The following is a 17,655-nucleotide window of genomic DNA, read 5'->3' as shown; positions in this document are numbered from 1 at the left end:
AGTTCTTATTGTTAATAGTAAGAACTCAAAGAATAAATCAGTAAGAGCATTAATTATCTTAAATGCAAGTACAAATGTGATAACAATTTTCAAATACCACCATAGTAAATATTTTGTTTTCCTTTATTGAGGTAAAATATGCATAAAATTTACCATTTTAACAGTTTTAAGATGTACAGTTCAGTGGTATTAAGAGCATTCACAATTGTGTGCACAATCATCATTATTACCCATTTCCAGAGCTTTTTAAATCATCCCAAACATAAACTCTGCACCCATTAAACATTAACACCCCATTTCTTCCTCCCCCTGGCCTGGCAACCTCTAGTCTACTTTCCATGTCCATGAGTGTAATTTCTCTAGGTACCTCATATAAGTGGAATTATATAATACTTGTACTTTTGTGTCTGACTTATTTCACTCAGTATCATGTCTTCAAGGTTCATTCATGTTGTAGCAAACATTAGAACTTCATTTCTTTTTAAAGGTAACTAATATTTTATTGTATGTGTATATATTACCTTCTTTTTATCCATCTGTTGAGAAACATGGTTTTAAAAAATAATGTTTGAGGAGGATGACTCTTTTAGCTCTGTTTTTCCAAATCAAATCTCAGGATATATGATCAACTTTTTTTCACATTTGTGAATTTAATTATTTGGACAGTTTCAGACAGTTATAAAAAATAAATGCAACTTTATAGTTAATAAATCATTAGTGCTGAAAGGAAAAAGTACATGTAATGGAGATGCTGAGAAAGTCACAAGTTGCAGATTTTGTGAATGAGAGGTAGGGAACATGAGCCTTTCTTAATCTCAAGCTTCAGCAAAGTAAATAAAGGCAAAATCAATTCCAGGGTGGTTGTTTTTTTTTGTTTTTTTTTTCAAAATCCAAGAACTGGCAGGTCACACCCCTGCATGAGGCTTTGCTTCCTAACAAGCATTCGGACAGTTCGTCACAGCCAAGCAGCTGAGATGGAGCTGCTGGGGTCCACTACTCTTGTTTTTATTATTTGTGTCGCTTGCCTGGTTTTCCTTTTGGTGAGGAAAGAAAGTCACAAGTGGAGAAGGCTGCCCCCGGGCCCAACTCCCCTTCCCATCATTGGGAACCTGATGCATCTAAACCTGAAGGACCTCCCTGCATCTCTCCTCAAGGTAAGGGGCTTTCGCTCTGGGGCCGGTCATCTCCCGGCTCTGCATCTGAGCCCACTGCCAGCTGGCTCTCTTCCTCAGCCTTTCTTAGTTTGACTCACCACCGAGGCACTTTGGGGTGTCTAGCTCTGTATTACAAGACATATGTCCTTTTTCTTTCTGGCCTGGAACACTTTAGAGCCGGTGGTGAGGTATGTTGACCAGACCTGAAATATAGGTTGAATTTTAGTGAATGAGAAAATTCTGGAATCAGAACATATTTCAATTGAAAGGCTTCCAATTCCCTCGGCTTATAACACTTATCAAAAGCAAGCCCAGAAAATGTAAAAATGTGTTAAATGTCCTTCTATATGATTATTATTACTACTACTATTTTACACCACATGATCTACAGGATGTGTTGCAATCCTTACTCCTCTCCCCAGCATCTTGCTCTGATACAGCCCAGCTCTGCTACCCTGACCGACATTCATTCCTTTGCAAATATGAGAAAAGATATTATCAGGAGTTCATTGTGCAAGGATATATTCTCCAGAACAATCTAAATGTCCATTGATGGATAAATAAAGAGAATGCAAAATATCTATCATCTAACTATCACCTATCTTCTATCTGTCTATCTACCTATCTACCTACTTACTTACCTACCTACCTATCCTTTCTCACATACACTGGATTATTATTGAGCCTTTAAAAAGGGAGGAAATCCTGCTATTTACAACAACATGGATGACCCTGGAAGACATCCTAAGTAGTATGTCAGACACAGAAAGACAAATACTGCATGATCTCACTTACATGAGGAATCTAAAATAGTCAGACGTAGTAGAGAGTAGAATGGTGTTTGAAAACCATGGCCCAATTGTTGTTGGCTGTTTTAATGCTCTCTTTTTCCTCTTGGAACAATGTGCTTAGTGAGCTCTCCCCCAAACCCTTGCCCTGGCTGCTTCATTCTCGTCTTGAGTTGGACCTTAAATCTTACCTCCCCATAGATTCCTGACCTCTCTGTTTTATTGTTTTCCCACTGTCGTCCAACACAGTACACTATCACTCTCATAGAATTATGAAATTTCTAAACTGGAATGGATGGGGCAAAGTCTAAGCTACCTATAAATTATTACTTAACTTCTACCCAAGCCTCCAGTGGAGAGATTTTGCAATAGCGCTTACACAACTGCCTGAATCTTTCTCCAGTTAGCCAAGGAGTACGGACCTGTTTACACGGTGTACCTTGGATCCACGCCCACCGTGGTCTTACATGGATATGAGGCGGTGAAGGAAGCTCTGGTCGATCAGGGTGATGTATTCCTTGGCAGAGGACGTCTTCCAGTTGTTTCAGATTTTCATAAAGGATATGGTATGTTTCAAATAAAAATATGGGTTAATTTTCTTTAGCAAACAGTGACTAAGTAACAATAAATGATCTGCACCAAGCAACTGATTAGATGCTACAATATGCAATGTAATTTTGATGCCATTACCCAGAATTAGTGCAGACTCCATAGGTTAAGGGTGTCATCCCCAACAAGACTGCCCTCACTTCAGAGGCTAGCCCTAAGTTCAGGGGTTCCCGGGTCATCCAGACTTCTGACCAACTGGTGAAAAATTCAGGGGTTCCTGGGACCTCCTCAGGTTTAATAATTGGTAGAATTATTCAGAGAACTCAAGATGCTAACTTGCAGTTACAATTTTATTATATGACGGATGCAAATGAAGAGACACATAGGGCCAGGTTTGAGAGGGTCCCAAATGCAGAGCTTCTGCGTCCTCTCCCTAGGAGTCAGAATGTGTAACAATCTTGGCACATTGCTGTGTCCACCAACCAGGAAGCTCACCTGAGCTTGGTGTCCAGAGTTTTTATTACATGTGGGTTGAGTCAAGGATTACATGAGTGAACTCAATCTCTAGTTCCCTCCACTCCCTGAAAGTTGAGAGATTAGTTGATATCCTTTGGCTCAAAGCCCCAACCTTCTAAATCCATAGTTGGTCTTTCTGGCATAGCCAGTTCTATCTTTGTTTTTATTTTTATTGTGTAATACTTGGTATATGTAAAGTATTTTATATCCAATACACACCTCAAACCACTTAAAATTGTAAAATTGCAAGTCCTAGAGAAACACAAACTTAATTCTGTTAAAGAACAAAATTCAATTGAGTCAATTTGAAGATCTAATTGGTTTTATGAAGCTATTAATGTATCAGACAACATCCCATCTATCCATGAGAGATACAGCCTCCAAGGGGCTGTACAAAATAGGTTTTCAGATCCAGAAGAGTGTGGGAGGGGAGTTATTAGCAAAAGGAAAGAGTTATTTTTAGGTTAGGTCCTCTACCTCGGTGAGAAAGGGAATGGCAGGAGCTTTATCATGCAGATCACCTCCCTGGTGTAGATCGGGGGAGTCTAGGTTGATTGGTTTAAAATTCCACTCCTGGGAGAGGCTGAATCTGCAAGCACGTTAGTTATTAAGCTTTGGTTTGGTGACATGCCTTAGCAGAAGTGACTCCATTTTGGCCTGTATTTCTTTTATTCACAATTCCGCCCTTTTCATCAAACTCTCATTCTGAGAGAAATGGCCAAATTTTACGTCATTAGCGCCACTCTTGGCTCCTGCTCAGTAGTTCAGGACGTTTTTATTGATCATCTGTGTGATAGTCACAGGTTGTGATGTTTTTGTGTGATCTGTGTGATAATGCAGGTCACAGCTTTGGGTTCATAGTCCTTAAATAGGTGTTTGTTTTCTTTTTGCTGTTCCAGTCTGAGATCATTTGCTTGGCAGTTCGCAGCTGCAAACATGCATTCACTTTTCAGAGGCCACAACACGCTGATGAAACTGCCAGTGCATTAGGAGAAATAGGGGACCCCGAATAAGTCACGGGTTTTGCGCAGAGGAGGACATTGGCATGGGGCGTCCTGGGCTCGGCCCTTATTCCGCTGAGGCCACCCTGCCCTGCAGTGAATGCACAGGGCGGAGCCATAACTCCCATACCCACCTGCTTAGCCTGTCCTCTCGCAGAGAAGTCACAGCCGGGCCCAAACCACAGGCCCGAGGAACACGAAGCGTGGGAGCAGGCATGCAGGAAAGGGGGTTGAGGGCACAGTGCCACTCTGACCTTTTTTTCTAATCATCACCCAAGGAGTGAGGATATTTTTCCCATCAAGTTTTTTTTAGAAAGTGTGTGTGGGGGAGAGAGAGAGATGGATGTGAGAGAGACACATCGATTGGTTGCCTCCCACCCACACCCTGACCCCCTGACCCCCTGACCCCCTGACCCCCTGACCCCCTGACCCCCTGACCCCCTGACCCCCTGACCCCCTGACCGGGGGTGGGGATGGAGCCTGTAGCCTAGGTGGGTGCCCTTGACCCGGATCAAACCCTCGACCCTCTGGTGCGTGGACCCACATTCTAACCATGAAGCCACACTGGCCGGGGCACTTCTGACCATTTTCAGCAAAACCAGACAGAAGGCTCTTCCCGCACTTGGGACTATTTCCCGCTGGCCGGTGACTGCCCTGCCCCACTCCATCGCCTCTGCCCTCTGCTGACCAGAGCGTGGGGTTCCTTTCCTTTGTGACAAATATTTCACCCGAACCCCAGAAGAGGCCGCGCTCTTCAGTTGCCGTTTGCAGAATCCTTGCTAAGGGGCGCTGGAGACAGGTCAGGGAAAATCCGACTTCAGGGCGCAGATATTTCCCTGCTCCCTCCTCTTCCCAGGAATCATTTTCAGCAACGGAGAGACTTGGAAGCAGATGCGCCGCTTCTCCCTCATGACCCTGAGGAACTTCGGGATGGGCAAGAGGAGCATCGAGGAGAGGGTCCAAGAGGAAGCCCAGTGCCTGGTGGAGGAGCTCAGGAAAATGAAGGGTGAGCGCCGCTCATCAAGCCTTTGGGGGCAGGGGCTTCTGACCCCCCTCCAGCTCCTCCTTTGGGAATTACTCTGTGGTCCACCTGCTCCATTTAATCAGGGAGCTGGCTGGGAAGAAAGGGGTGGGAAGGAAATGATGCAGAAACGCTCAGATCCTTGAGTTTGGACTCGTTGCCCAAACTTCAGCACTTACTGGATATGGAAATTTGGACAAGTTTCTTAACTTCTCTAAGATGCAGTCTCCACATTGAAAAATGGGGCTAAAAAGTCAAACCTCAGAACAAGGGTTGAATACTATAGTTTGCAAGACACTTGCACGGTATCCAGCACGCAGTGGATGCCCCATGATGCCACCTGCTGCTCTTCCGACTATTGAAGTATTCTTAGGGCAACGTAATAGATAGGGTTAGTAGTAATCGACATTATTAGTGTCATACTGTCTAGCATCAGTATTCTTAGAAGGCAGTTTCACCCTAATTTGGGGGAGTTTAGAGGAAATGAACTGCATAAACATCGAGTTGTTCGCTTCCCGCGCCAGCTCAGCCCTTTGACCCGACCTTCATCTTCTCCTGCGTTCCCTGCAATGTGATCTGCTCCATTCTCTTCAACAAGCGCTTCCAGTACCAGGACGAGACGTTCCTTCACCTGATGCACTTGTTAAATGAAAATGCTAAAAACATAAGCTCTAGGTGGAGCCAGGTAAGGCCGCGGTTGAACTCATTGGTCCACTGGTAGCTTGCGGGCTGGGTAATGGCCTATGAGCTCCGCTCACCTACTCCAGGAACAAGGGGCCAACATCAGCATTCAGCGTCACCTTCCCTCCTCGTATGTTGAGTGAGTGCAAGGACAGTTATCCCAGCATCATTGGAAGGTTGCCCTCTGCTTGACTCTATGGGTTAACTCACACAAAGGAAGACAGACAAAACATTCCGAGTTGCACATGTTTATTTTAAGGCCCCGGTGGCCATTCTCTCCCGTATGACTCCGGGGTTGGCTAAGGCTGGATGAGCAAGGAGATGGGCGGGGACTGCCCTCCTGCATGTGATCATCCTCACATCCCTTCTCTTCTGCTTGGCAGGTGGAGGGAGGGATCCTGTCTAGTCAGACCATGCAGAGGGTTAGGCACTCCATTCAGAAACCCTGGTTCCTCTTTACAAACCGAATTTCCAGTGTAAGTGTATTTCCCCCTTATTTTTAGATATACCATCTGTGGCCACAACTCATAAAGCATTTCCCTGGAAAGCACAGATCACTTTTCAAAGGGATTTCAGATATTAAAAGTTTCCTTCTGGAAAAAGTGAAGGAGCACCAAGAGTCCCTGGATTACAATAACCCCCGAGACTACATGGACTGTTTCCTCATCAGGATGGAGCAGGTACTGTATGCGCCGTCTCTCCAATGCCATCTCTCACCCTCCCCCGGGGGTGCGGGGCAGCACAGTCTCGCCCTGTAGGTAACTTTTGATATTTGACTTCTATGCAATGGGGTACACTATCATTGGTAACAACAGAACTTCACAAATGGTCCAAAGCCCCCTTTTCCTTTGTATTTCTATTTGCTTCCTACCCTTGGACATTAGCATTTAAATGTTCTCAGTGTGTATTTAGGATGAGCTCCATGATATACACATACACATAGAAATGCATGTTTCTGAGCACATATGTACCTCAGGATGGATAAAACATACATGCATCTTCTCTACACATCATTTACACACACATAGCCATTTTGGCCACAGTCAGTCTATCATAGACCCATACATTATAAAAAATGGATTGTATTTTCTCATAGAAACAATTTTGTTATTTGAAATGGGTGGTGGATAAAGATTCTACAGCAAAGACATTATACATTCACCATGAGTGGTATTAAAAATATTGAATAGCAAATATTCATCCAGCCACCAACCTTCAGACTGTCACATAAAATACCAGCATAACTGTCCATGAGCACATCAGTAGAAAGATAGCCAAGACAGTGAGCAGCAACAGATTGTAAAAATCGGTATTTCATGTAGAAACACATATAACAACTAAAAATATGAAAATTATTCTGTGAGCCCTATAAAAGTAACATTGTTTATGCAAAGGTCCCTTAAGTATATATAGATGAAAGAAAAATACCACTCAATCATATCAAAAATGTACAAATTGCCCGGCTGGCATGGCTCAGTGGTTGAGCATCGATCTATGATCCAGCAGATCCTGGTTCAATTCCCAATCAGGGCACGTGTCTGGTTTCTGTCTTGATCCCCAGCAAGGGGCATACAGGAGACAATGGATCAATGACTCATTGATGTTTCTATCTCTCTCTCCCTCTCCCTTCCTCTTTCTGAAATCAATAAATATATATAAATATATATTTAAAATGTGCAAATTATAGCAAAAATTTAATTAGCAATAACTTGTTTAGTCTTAAGTTCTAAAGGGCTTGTTTGGATAGCCAGTTTCCTTAGAAAACATGTCCAAGAAAGGTGTGCTGAAGCCCCCTTGCTGCTCAGAAATTTTGCTGGAATCAGTAGAGGTATTTAAATTCATTTCACTTACCAAGGATGTGCATCAAAATACCCTCTTCAGTCAGAGGGAAAACCTTGTTGTTGACTTTCAGGGGACTCTAGATGTTTGTCTGGGAAAGAGGGGAAAAGAAAAAAAAATAGCCAACTAGTAATTAAACCATTCAAAATTTTTATTTAGCACCAACTATGTATCCAACATGATGCTTGGTAAAGGGGACTAAAACAGGGATTTATATGAAAGTGATTTATTAAGGGAATTCCATTTAGAGAAACTTGTATGTGAATGAGAGAAACTGGAGGGGAATAGGAAACAGTTCAACATTGATGTAGTTTCATGTTAAGTCTAGTCTCTGCCGGATCCTATAGGTGGCGGTAGAGCATAACTCACAGTGCAGAGTTTGGCAGGCCCTGAGGGGAGGGAGCTGAGCTTTTGTACCCCAGCACTGGTTAGTCACTGGCTAAAGGTAGCTCCTTGACCATGGTGTTTGAGACTGATTAACTCCCAGGCATCTCCTGGCAATGGGACTCCAGTGCGAAAGGGACTCCTCCAAGAAAGCTGCAGGTTGGGCTGCAGAAGCTGGAGATTGGTGACCTGAACCAGTAAAAGGGATCTGGGCAGGGCACCTATAACATCTACATGAGACTATTGCAATAGCCCAAGGCAGAGAAGGGCCATAGCTGCTGGTGGTAGAAATGAAGAGAAGTTGGATAAATTTCAGAGGTATTTAGGAGGTAAAATTAACAGTATTGGCAATAAGTTGGGAAATGCAAGAGATGAGGTGCTAGATTCCTGGTTTGCCTAACTGGATGGAGGTTGGGGCCATTCACCAGTACAGGAAACACTGGAAGGGGACCATGGGCAATTGTTAACATACATGCCAAAGCCTTGGGATTCACTGAACTAGGCTAGAGGAAGGATCAGAAGGAAAGTTGATGTGCCAATGTCTGGATTTCAACCAGTCCTACTCCTCTCCACATCTATTTTCCTGTAAGGTAACTACCAATAGGAGATGGGTAGCAGCTTCTGAAGTGTTTCTGCTTTCCTATAAGTTTTGTTCCATTCTGTTTTAATAGTTAATTAAATTAATATTAAAACTCTATAACCTTATTGCATGACAGATTTGGGTTATGCTAAGAATTTAATAAAATGGAGTTCATCTTAGTTAGTGAAATTATAGAGTTAGAACATAAATAACATATACGTTAACATTTCTATTTTCTCTCTTTATCAGCAAAGACTTAAAAACTAACTGAACTGCCCTGGTCGGTGTGGCTCAGTTGGTTGGGCATCGTCCAGTGCACCAAAGGGTTGTTGGTTTGATGCCTGGTCAGGGCACATGCCCAGGTTGTGGGTTTGATCCATGGTCAGGGGCTTGCAAGAAGCAGCCAATTGATGTTTCCCTCTTGCATCAATGTTTCCCTCTCCCCCTCTTCCTTCCTCTCTCTCTAAAAATCAATTTAAAATCTTTAAAAAAACAACAACAAAAAATGAACTGAACGTTCTCTTGTGAGGGAGTTATTTTAAATGCTCAATATTCTTGATTCCAGATAGACAGTAAGGACTACAGGTAGGAAGTGACAATGTGCCTAGAAATTTGGATTTCCACATGCAGAAATAATTCCACTTTGAAATAAGAGGAGGAACATAGTACAAAGAAATTGAGTGAAGAAAAACTTGATACAGAGCTTTAAAAATAAAGCAAATTTAAAAACAAATACTCTAATACTTTCTTCAAATTTAAAAAACAGTGGGGAGGAGAAACAACATGGCGACGTAGGTAGCAGCTGCACTCACTGCCTTCCTCAACCACATCAAAATTACAACTAAAATACAGAACCACCATCACTCAGAGCCTCCTGGGATCTGGCTGAACAGAAGCCCTACAACCAGGGACCTGAAGAAGCACCGAGACTGGTAGGAGAGGCGGAGACGCGGGCGGATCGGGGCTGAATCCGAGACAAGGCTGTGGGCCCACACCCGGTGCCGCAGGTTAAACCCAGGAGGGAATCTCGGTGGTGGGGGTTTCCTGGAGGAGTGAGGGGTCCCAGCCCCACACTGGGCCCCCTGCTCAGGGCTCCAGGGCCAGGAAGAGACGTTCCCACAACTTCGGGCTGTGAAAACCAGCTGGGACTGTCTCTGAGGGTCACCGAGGGTCCCGGAGTCCCAGGCAGCTCCTCTTAAAGGGCCAGCGCATGGACTCACTCAGACACGCTCCCTCTGAGCCCCAGCGCTGGGCAGCAGCTTGAAAGGAACCTGGGACATTCAGGGAGGAACTAACCTCCTGAAACTGGGACAAGAGGTGGAGGGGCAGCTTTCTCCCAGACAGGAGCTGGCAGAGGCCATTGCTCCTTTGGCGAGTCCTCCCCCGACAGAGCCAGCACGCAGGCGCCATATTTGAATCTCTAGCACCTGACTCACACCTTTGGCCCCACCCTGTGATTCCCGGAGGCCTCGCCTGTCCCTACCTGCAAACTCATCCAAGCCATTTCCAGGGTCTTTTCTGTGCAAGTGGCCTCTCTAGCCTTATACTTAGGACTTTCCTAAAATCTCTCAAACAAGCAGCAGCGTGCCCCATATGGCTTGATAAGTGTCCCCAGGCTTGGCACTAGTGGCAGCCTGCATTGGTTCATAGCTTGGCCTCTCCTGGACACCTCCAAGCTCAGCACAAGTAGCAGCCAACTATGGTTTGCTGTGTAGCTCATGCTGGGTGGCCCTGGACAAGGCACTGGCAGAGGATGACTTTGCACCTCCCAGGAGGCCCCAGAGACAGTGCACCTGGTGGTCAGATTCGACCACACTGGATTACAACCCTACCACATCCACGAGTGACACACTCAAGGGGCTCATTTGGTGAACACCAAAGCTCCACTGAAGTAAATCCTGCTCCATAGGGGTGTCTCCAGCACAGCAGCTCTTTGGCTGCAGTTGCAGCTGGTTCTCCCAGCCGATTGGCCTGGGGGACAATTCCTCCTAGTGATGCCAACAGCAACCAAGGCTCAACTTCAACAGGACAGTGCACACAGCCCACACAAGGGAGCACCTAGAAAGCCCAGCTCAGGTGACTGGGGAGGCTGAGCCACTGGACCCTACAGGACACCTACTATACAAAGTCACTCTACAAATTCCAAGAGACATAGCAGCTCTACCTAATACATAGAAACAAACACCTGGAAGCAGCCAAAATGTGGAGGCCAAGAAACATGTCACAAAGGAAAGAACAGAAGAAATCTCTAGAAAAGGAACTAAATGAAATAGAACCAAACAAGTGAACAGATACAGAGTTCAGAACTTTGGTTATAAGGGTGCTCAAGGATATTCGTAAGACTATTATGAAAACAAGTGAGACCATCGACAATGACCTAATAAAATACCTATCAGAAATGAAGGCTACACAAACTGAAATGAAGAATAATTTACAGGGAATCAACAGTAGAGTAGAGGACGCTGAGAATCAAATCAGCAATTTAGAACATGAAGAAACAAAAAACACCCAACCAGAAGAGCAAACAGAAAAAAGAATCCAGAAATATGAAGACAGTATAATTAGTCTCTGGGACAACTTCAGTGGCCCAACATTTGTATTATTGGGGTGCCAGAAGGAGAAGAAAGAGAGCAAGAAATTGAAAACGTATTTGAAAAAATAATTATAGAAAACTTCCTCTCCCTGGGGAAATAAATAGACTTACAAGTCCAGGAAGCACAGAGAGTCCCAAACAAGAGGAACCCAACGAGGCTCACAGGAAGACACATAATAATTAAAATGCCAAAGGTTAACGATGAAGAGAGAATCTTAAAAGCAGCAAGAGAAAAGCAATTAGCTACCTACAAGGGAACACCCATACAACTGTCAGCTGATTTCTCAATAGAAACCTTGCAGACCAGAAGGGAGTGGCAAGAAATATTCAAGATGATGAAAAGGAAGAACCTACAACCAAGATTACTCTACCCAGCAAAGCTATCATTTAGAATTGAAGGTCAGATAAAGAGCTTCTCAGACAAGGAAAAGCTAAAGGAGTTCATCACCACCAGACCAGTACTACATAAAATATTGAAGGGTCTTCTTTAAGAAGAAGCTAATGAACAAAAGAATCTGACAAGCTAAGTGGATCCAGAGACATTGATGCATGCAACAGACAATCATATTTCAGAGGGAAGAGGGAAGAGGGAAGAGGGAAGGGGGGTGAGGGGTGGGAGGAGATTAATCAAAGAAGTTATATGCACATATACATAACCCATGGACACGGACAATGACGGGGTGAAGGCCTGGGGAGGGGGTGGGAGCGAGGTGGAGGGGATCAATTAGGGGGAAAAATGGGACACCTGTAGTGCTTTCAACAATAAAGATAAATTAAAAAAATAAAAAAATAAAAATTGTCCAGCTGGGCGTGGCTCAGCGGTTGAGCATCGGCCTAGGATCCAGGCGATCAGGGTTCGATTCCCGGTCAGGGCAGATGCCCAGGTTGCAGGCTTGATCCCCAGTCGGGGGTGTGCAGGAGGCAACCGATCAATGACTCTCTTATCATTGATGTTTCTATCTCTCTCTCTCCCTCTCCTTTCCTCTATCTGAAATCAATAAAGATGTATTTTTTAAAAAATTTAAAAAAAATTAAAAAATAAAAACCAGTGGTATTAAAAGCCCACCAAAAATAATCAGCAATGAAAATAATTTAAATATATAGTAATATAGAAATTTTTATTAACCAGTGAAATATCATTAAACATTTAGTTATTTGACAAATGTCTAGTGCCCCTTTTTATGCCCAGTGTGGGGGATATATCCACAAAGAAGACTTAATCCATATTATTTTTGGTGGAATCATTTTAAATTAGAAAACTCACTATTTTTAAGTCCTGTATCAATTTATTTTCTAAACACTTTGTAGATCCCGTCTAAAAAAATATGAGTAAAAATGTCCTCCAATACAGTTTTCATATTAGAAATGTCATTATAATGACAAATGTCATATGGGAGAAGGTAGGGCCAAGAGCATCTAAATCAGTGTATGTGAAGGAAACAGACCAGTTATAAATCAGTGATTTCTCTACATTGTGCCTGCATAGAGTTTATCATCTGGTCTTTTTCATTAAATATAATAAAGGAAGATTCCATTCACTGAGTATTTGTCTATATGAGGCATTGTTCCAAGAGCTTCCACCCATTAACTCTTTTCATCTTTACAATAAACCTATGGGGTATGTTCTATCATTTTTATCCCAATTTCACAGATGATGAAACTGAGTAGAGAGTAAAGTAAGTTGTTAAGGGCACGCATCGGTTCATTGACTAACCTGAGATTGAACATAGGAGTTTCGATCCGTGATTGATTTTTTTTTTCTATCCACTGCACAACAGTGCACAAAATGAAGCCTATTACTAGTAAAGGAGTGTGATTGTGGAGCTCTGATAAGTCATTGCCCTCTTTTTAACTCATGTGGCCATTAACTCTACCATCTACAGGAAAAAGACAACCCAAAGTCTGAATTTTACTTGGAGAACCTGACAACCTGTGGATCCAATTTGCTTGTAGCAGGAACAGAGACGACCAGTTCCACCCTGAGGTTTGGGATCCTGCTCCTAATGAAACATCCAGAGGTGGAAGGTACAGCAAAAATATTCTAGTGACCAAATGAAAAATAAGACCCAGGCACCAGATGAGGGTGGGAAGACACTGCTGACAGTGACTGCTGCTTCTTTCTCTGGGCTGCCTTGTAGAGCACCATGCAAAGGGCTGTGTATGTGTTTTTGCCTTTGTAGATCAGAATTCTATGTGATAATGCTGACAAGGAAGAAACACCTTAAAGAACTCAAAGGCTGTCCTTTAAGTTGAAAACAGAGGAGCTTCTGAGTCCTGATTCTTATATATGAGGTGCAATGCCAAAGAGTAGGCCCTATTTAGATGAGCGACCCATGGGTGGCCGTGCTGGGTTCTCATCTTGGGCCTGTCAGTACCTGGCTATGTGACCTCAGACAAGTTATTTCATTTTTCAGGCCTCCGTTTTCCCAATTAGAAAATGGACCAGATTCCCCAAACGGAAGTTTTAGCTGTGTTACAATTTAACATTCAAAAATGAAATTGTGGTAGGTTGATTTTTTCAAGCACATTCCCAGAGCACAGACCTTATGAAGCCAGTGTTTATACTGATCAACAAAACGGTATTTTCCATTTCCACAAAATGTGTAGGAGACTGGATGAAGGTGACAAAGGAGATGCTCTCACCAGAGTGAGGATCAAACATTTTCCCTCTACAGCTGCTTGGCCAGGAATCATGGGCCAAGCCATGTTCCCTGCCACAAAGGTCCTTGCCTCACTTGTACATGAGAGCAAACCAATGAAGCCAGGAGGCTGAGAACATAGTTAACCCAACCTTTATGTTTCCTTCAGCAAAGTCTCTGGCATTTACAGCAAAATAAAAAAGAGAAATTCCACCAGGAGCAGAGCCATGAGCTGCTTAGCAACATGCCTTTGATGTTGGGAGCCTTTTCTAGGCCACGACGTTCTGTTGCACGTGCAAGCATTTCAGGTAATTTCCAGGTGTCCAGGGAACATATCTCTTGAGTAGCATCCATGATTCATGTCTCTGCAGCCAAAGTTCATGAAGAAATTGACAGAGTGATCGGACGCGACCAGAGCCCCTCCATGAAGGACAAGATGAAGATGCCCTACACGGAGGCTGTGTTGAATGAGATACAAAGATACATCACCCTCCTTCCTTCTAATTTACCCCATACTGTGATCCAGGACACAAAATTCAGACAATACGTCATCCCCAAGGTTAGATGTGTCTGGGAAAACTTAATGGGATAGAAGTTTTCGTCTCACTTTCTTCCATTCACATCTGAATTCAGAAAGGAACAAATTGTGAAAAAGTGGGCTCTTCCCAGGCAAGGCAGCAATTCCAGTAAAGCACGTGTCTAGACAATGTGGGTTGCAAACTCCCATTTATCAACAACAACTGATTATTGCACATTGGCCATAACATCACTCTTCCCCAAGAGAACCATCTTATTACTCGATAAAACATATTGTATGATAGGGTTTGCAAAATAGCCATAGCTCAAGACAGTCACTCACCAGGCAGGCTTAAGAGTGCCCAGTCCTATTTGATCCGCTATAATTAAGAGTGTTAGCCTTGTTTATGAAGCGAGGATAGGCATGACAACTCCTCTCTTGTTTCTCGGTTCCAGGACACTACTGTGTTGCCATTATTGTCTTCAGTCTTGAATGATTGCAAAGAGTTCCCCAACCCAGAGAAGTTTGACCCCGGACACTTTTTGGATGAAAATGGCAGCCTCAGGAAAACAGATTACTTCATACCTTTTTCCCTTGGTAAATACAAATAAATCCATCCAAACCATACACACGCACATTTTGGACAACTTCACTGAACTTAGGACATAACTAAGTGATCCACTGACAAGAGCCAAGTCAATCAAGTGAAACTGTTACAGTTTCTGGTGGAACTGTATGGAGCTATTTAAATCTGTACACCAGTCGGATTTGGTAACTCACCAGGGACTATTTTGTTGTTTGGTGACTGAGTGTAATGCCAGTTTTTAAAGAAACCAGTGTCAGTCAATCCAATTCAAATGTCACATATTACCAGATGACAAAGGGACCTGCTTTTGCAAACTCTTATCTGTTGATTTTCCCTTTGTAATATTGACTTTTCCAAAACAAATGTACAAGTTTTTTTCTTCTCTTTAAAATTATTAATGATTATTAGCTTTTTGATTCTTAGAGCCAGAGGCCATCAAAGAGACCTTGGCCACTTCATATTTTGTCTTCTCCTCTGAGATCTGAGCCCCACATACCCTTGCCTCTTTGCAAGAGCTGGTTGGCTCCCAGTTACTATTTTCATAAGGCCATAAAGACAACTTAGGATTGGTCAGCACACATTTCCTTATCTTATTCAATCATTTACTAAGTATTTTCAAAAATAACAGTTAAGATGTTTTGTTTCATTAGAAACAATAATAATAGGTGTTCAGCATAAAAGATGGAAAGACAGGTGCATAAAAGACAGGTGCATCCCTCATTCCTACGGATAAATCCCCAGGAGGTTCCTAACCCAATAAAAGAGTGAAAATTCCTTGAGAGAGTTTTGATATATACTGGCAAATATTCCTGCATGGATTTATTGTCCTCGGGCAGTTGATAAGCATTCCCTTTTCTGATCAGTGTTTTCAATGGCTCTCCGGGGCATGCTGTATTTGTTTTGTTTTGTTTGTTTGGAATAGTGTATTTGAATCTGAGCTATTGTGCTTGAGCTTGGAGTGAGCTAATGGGAAAGTTTCCTCCTTGCAGGGAAGCGGGCCTGTGTCGGAGAGAGCCTGGCCCGCATGGAGCTCTTCCTCGTCTTGACCACCGTCCTGCAGAACTTCTCCTTGAAGTCCCTGGTGGATCCCAAGGACATAAAGACCGAACCCCTTATTTCTGGGATTTTGAACATCCCTCCACCTTTCAAGCTGTGCCTTATTCCTAGATGAAAGAACTTTCCTCTTTTAACAATTTAATCCAAAGTAACTGCTTTTCCTCTTACTCCCTGCACCCCACCCCGGCCCAATAGTCTTTCTCTTCCTTTTAAGTACTGCGTAGGACAGAAACACTACTCACTAGACACTTGATGAACATTTGTTTAAATCTACAAATCCCTTGACAAAAAGGAGCTGGATCCTGAAAACTCCAAGGGAACAAACAATATACTTATACCCTGTCCAGGTCTTTATAAAACACACTTCAGCAGAACCAAGACCAGGCCCACAGAAGGCTTTTGTCAGGGACAATCAACAGTATAGTGGAGCCTTCACTTTTTCTGTGACTTTGGACATATGCTGATTTTCTTTAGTTTTCCAACCAGAGAAATTAATATAATAGCCTGTGTGCATGGTTTCTATTTCCAATTGAAAGCACCTATATTTGTATGATTTGTGCCACAGCCACAAAAAATAAATCCGCACTTCCGCAATAGATTTTTCTTTGTATGTTTGATTTTATTTCAAGTCTCAAAAATTCCTTTCCTTGAGTTATAGGCTCTCTAAAGTTAGGAGAAGATAAATAGATGAAATTAAATGATAATCTATCACAACTCTCTCCCTACCCCACACCCATCTATTTGCATCAATGGATTTGCCTGGGGCTCAAAGAGCCTTCTTGGGTGAGAAGTCAAACCGTGTCCACAGTCAGGATTCAGACATGCACAGCTATTCAGAAAGAGGTGAGAGGTGGGGCTGGAAGTTGAAGAGCAAGAGGAGTTACGAGGGAAGACTGAGCATTCCCAAGAGAACAGTGGCCCAGAAAACAGCTGTGACTACCCCAGCAGTGGCCCAGCTGTGAGCAGCAGCTGCCACAAGAGGATAGCTAAAATACCAGCAGGCCGCCCAACCTCCAGGGACACTGGGAGGGAAAGGAACTGTAAAAGTAGACCTGAGCCGCTGGGTAAATACCCCAAAGAATTGAAGAGAGGGACCTGAGCAGATATTTGCACACCCATGTTCCTGCAAGCATTATTCACAAGAGCCAAAAGGTAGAAACAACCCACATGTCCACTGGCAGATGAATGGATAAGCAAAACATGACTGCGCATATGTACAATGGAGTATTATTCAGCCTCAAAAAGGAAGGGTGTATAATCTGACACGCTGCATGAATGAACCTTGTAAACACTATAAAAGGTGAAAGAAGCCAGACACAAAAGACCACATATTGTATGATTCTTTTATATGAAATATTCAGAATAGACAAATCCATAGAGGCAGAAAGTAGATTAGTGTGGCTTAGGGCTAGAAAGTGACTACAAATGAGCACAGAATTTTCTTAGGAGGTACTGAAAATATTCTAAAATTAGACTGTGGTGATGAATGCACAATTCTGTGTATTCTAAAATCTACTGAACTGTATCCTTAAATGGGTAAATTTTATATTATGTAAATTATATCTCAATAAAGCTGTCTTTTTAAAAAAAAGGAATATATACACAAGCACAAAATCATTAATAATTAGCACAAATTGTTCTGATAAATCGAAGCATTATGACTAGTAAGTACTTTATGGCTAATGGATATCTTTTAAAACCTGCTTAGGGCAAACAACAGTCAAAACTCAGGTTTAAGACCATCCCAGCTC

The 17,655-nt window shown here is 42.9% G+C and overlaps 1 protein-coding gene across 1 annotated transcript; it reads left to right on the top strand.

Annotated features, from left to right (window-relative positions):
• Nucleotides 1-974: 974 nt before the first annotated feature.
• Nucleotides 975-16,019, top strand: LOC107542558 (cytochrome P450 2C23-like). The gene is made up of 9 exons (XM_016219877.2): nt 975-1,154; nt 2,346-2,508; nt 4,865-5,014; nt 5,554-5,714; nt 6,214-6,390; nt 12,990-13,131; nt 14,117-14,304; nt 14,718-14,859; nt 15,838-16,019. The coding sequence occupies exons 1-9, from the start codon at nt 975-977 to the stop codon at nt 16,017-16,019; spliced, it is 1,485 nt and encodes a 494-aa protein (XP_016075363.2).
• The last annotated feature ends 1,636 nt before the right edge of the window (nt 16,020-17,655 follow it).

The sequence above is a fragment of the Miniopterus natalensis genome, chromosome 14, assembly GCF_054644295.1.
Source record: "Miniopterus natalensis isolate mMinNat1 chromosome 14, mMinNat1.hap1, whole genome shotgun sequence".
Lineage (NCBI taxonomy): Eukaryota > Metazoa > Chordata > Mammalia > Chiroptera > Miniopteridae > Miniopterus > Miniopterus natalensis.
Note: the sequence above shows the minus strand (reverse complement) of the source record. Positions and strands in the feature narration are given on the sequence as shown.